We start from the raw sequence: 2,172 nt of genomic DNA on the forward strand, positions 1-2,172 counted from the left end.
CGGTTAGAATAACCACGAGTACAACAAATCCATGCACAGACCTCTCGTTTGATCCAATGGTAGTTTCGGCATCTCGACAATGTTCTCGCTCTACCATATTGATCTGCTTCTCTATCATATCCAACTCTCGAGGGTCTATCCTAGTACTATACGCCCTAATGCCATTTTGTAAAAGTGTCGTCACCACACCCCTGGGTGAGGGCGACAACACAATAGACGGTGCACCTATACGGCATACATTGCTGTGAGGTGGTTTGAAGTGTGTGTGGTGTGTGTTGTGTAGTAACCTCTTGGATGCATATATAATGTACTTCTGGGACATTTTCATACCATCGCGTATTGTCGTGGTACAAGTTGATGCCAACATGTTTGCTGATGTTTAATGGCTACACTCAAATGGAAATCAATAACGTGCTATATCGACCCTTCTTGCTTACGAATCGAAGAGAATATGAGCTGACTTAGCCTTATCTTCGAGCGTCTTGTATCCTAGGGTATAACGACTTATGTACACACCAGTACTATGGCTTATGTACACACCAGTACTAAAAGGTATATGAAATCCTTGAAAGTCTATACTGTGTATAATACACTCTCTTGGGTATTTAAACTATCGTGTCTAAACATCTACTATTTAAAATTTAAATAATGTAATACGTTCCATTCAAATACCGGGCACGGTATAAATCAGCATGTGTATAAACTCTATCATAAACTCAAAGCGTTCATTAAGTCAAACCTCAGTTCGTTTCTCGACGATCAATCGGTTTTGCGTGAAAGCAAACTGTTTATGCTAGTTTTTTTTTTAATAACAAAGCAAAAAAAAAAAATAGTACTTACAGTGGTTGTGGTCTTCATCTCTCAAGTGTGCAGTTTTTTTTTCTATACGTTAAAACGTATATAGTAAAATCAATGTTTTTGTTTACGTTCAACCGAATTGACGTTAAAGAAATAAAGTAAATAGAAAGTCTACGTGGATAAACCCATCCAATCATCCATGTGACAACTGCCCGCCAAAAAATCGCCATGACTGGTAGAACAAAATGATTTTTATTGGCTATAAACTAAATAATCCTTATCCTATTGAATATCTATATATAGAAACAGGTTTGCAGTAGAATGTCCACTTTCAGTTTCGTATGTGCCGTACATGCAGTATTTGAAATATGAAAATGCTTTTATATAAAAAAACTTGTATTTGTATGCGCGCCGTATGATGATATATTTGTGTGAACTTCAAAATATATATGAAGTATTTGTTGATGTTCGATGCCAGTGTGGTAAATAGTAGCACATAGTATAAATATAGTGTGTTGTTTATATATAGAGGCGGCCGACAAATTCATTACTTTGACACTGACTCTTTGTAGCTATTATTTAACTTACTATACTACAAAGCCGCTCATAATAATGTCCTTCAGTACGAGGTTGGGTAGGTATGCCTCAATACTGCACATAACCGTTCAGCGTCACAGCAGGATCCAACCGAGTCTAAAAACCGCCAGAACACCGCTCAGACAGATGTCTCGTACGAGGTAAGTTACCATTTTTAAGTATGTGTGTGCTTAATTGTGATAATCACTACAGTTGTTTACAGATGTATACATATGCATATGGTTTTTATGGAGATATATTCAATGCAATACTACAAACACTGACAATATAGCCATTGCTTCAAATATGCATTATGGATGTATACATGTAGCACACACACCCACACACGCACACACTCACGCATACACCCCACCACCACCACCACACGCACACACGTACACACACAATTATATATATATATATTGTGCACACACACACACACACACACATATATATATATATATATATATATATATATATATATATATATACATATACATACATACATATGACATATACAGGAATACATTTATATACACACATACATACACATACACACACACGCACACACACGCACACGCACATATATACATATATGTATATGTATATGTATATATATATATATATATATATATATATATATATATATATGTGTGTATATATTTATATATATATATATATATATATATATGTATAATATGTATATATGTATATGTATATATATATATATATATATATATATATATATATATATATATATATATATATATATATATATATATATATATATATATATAT

General features: G+C 33.5%; 1 protein-coding gene across 1 annotated transcript; it reads right to left on the reverse strand.

Annotated features, from left to right (window-relative positions):
- Window positions 1–30: 30 nt before the first annotated feature.
- SARC_03829 (hypothetical protein) lies at window positions 31–593 on the reverse strand (the record flags this gene model as incomplete). The annotated part of the gene is made up of 1 exon (XM_014302362.1): window positions 31–593. A coding segment is annotated over exon 1 (337 nt), but the record flags the coding sequence as incomplete, so codon positions are not given.
- Between the last annotated feature and the right edge of the window lie 1,579 nt (window positions 594–2,172).

The sequence above is a fragment of the Sphaeroforma arctica genome (assembly GCF_001186125.1).
Source record: "Sphaeroforma arctica JP610 unplaced genomic scaffold supercont1.203, whole genome shotgun sequence".
NCBI lineage: Eukaryota > Ichthyosporea > Ichthyophonida > Sphaeroforma > Sphaeroforma arctica.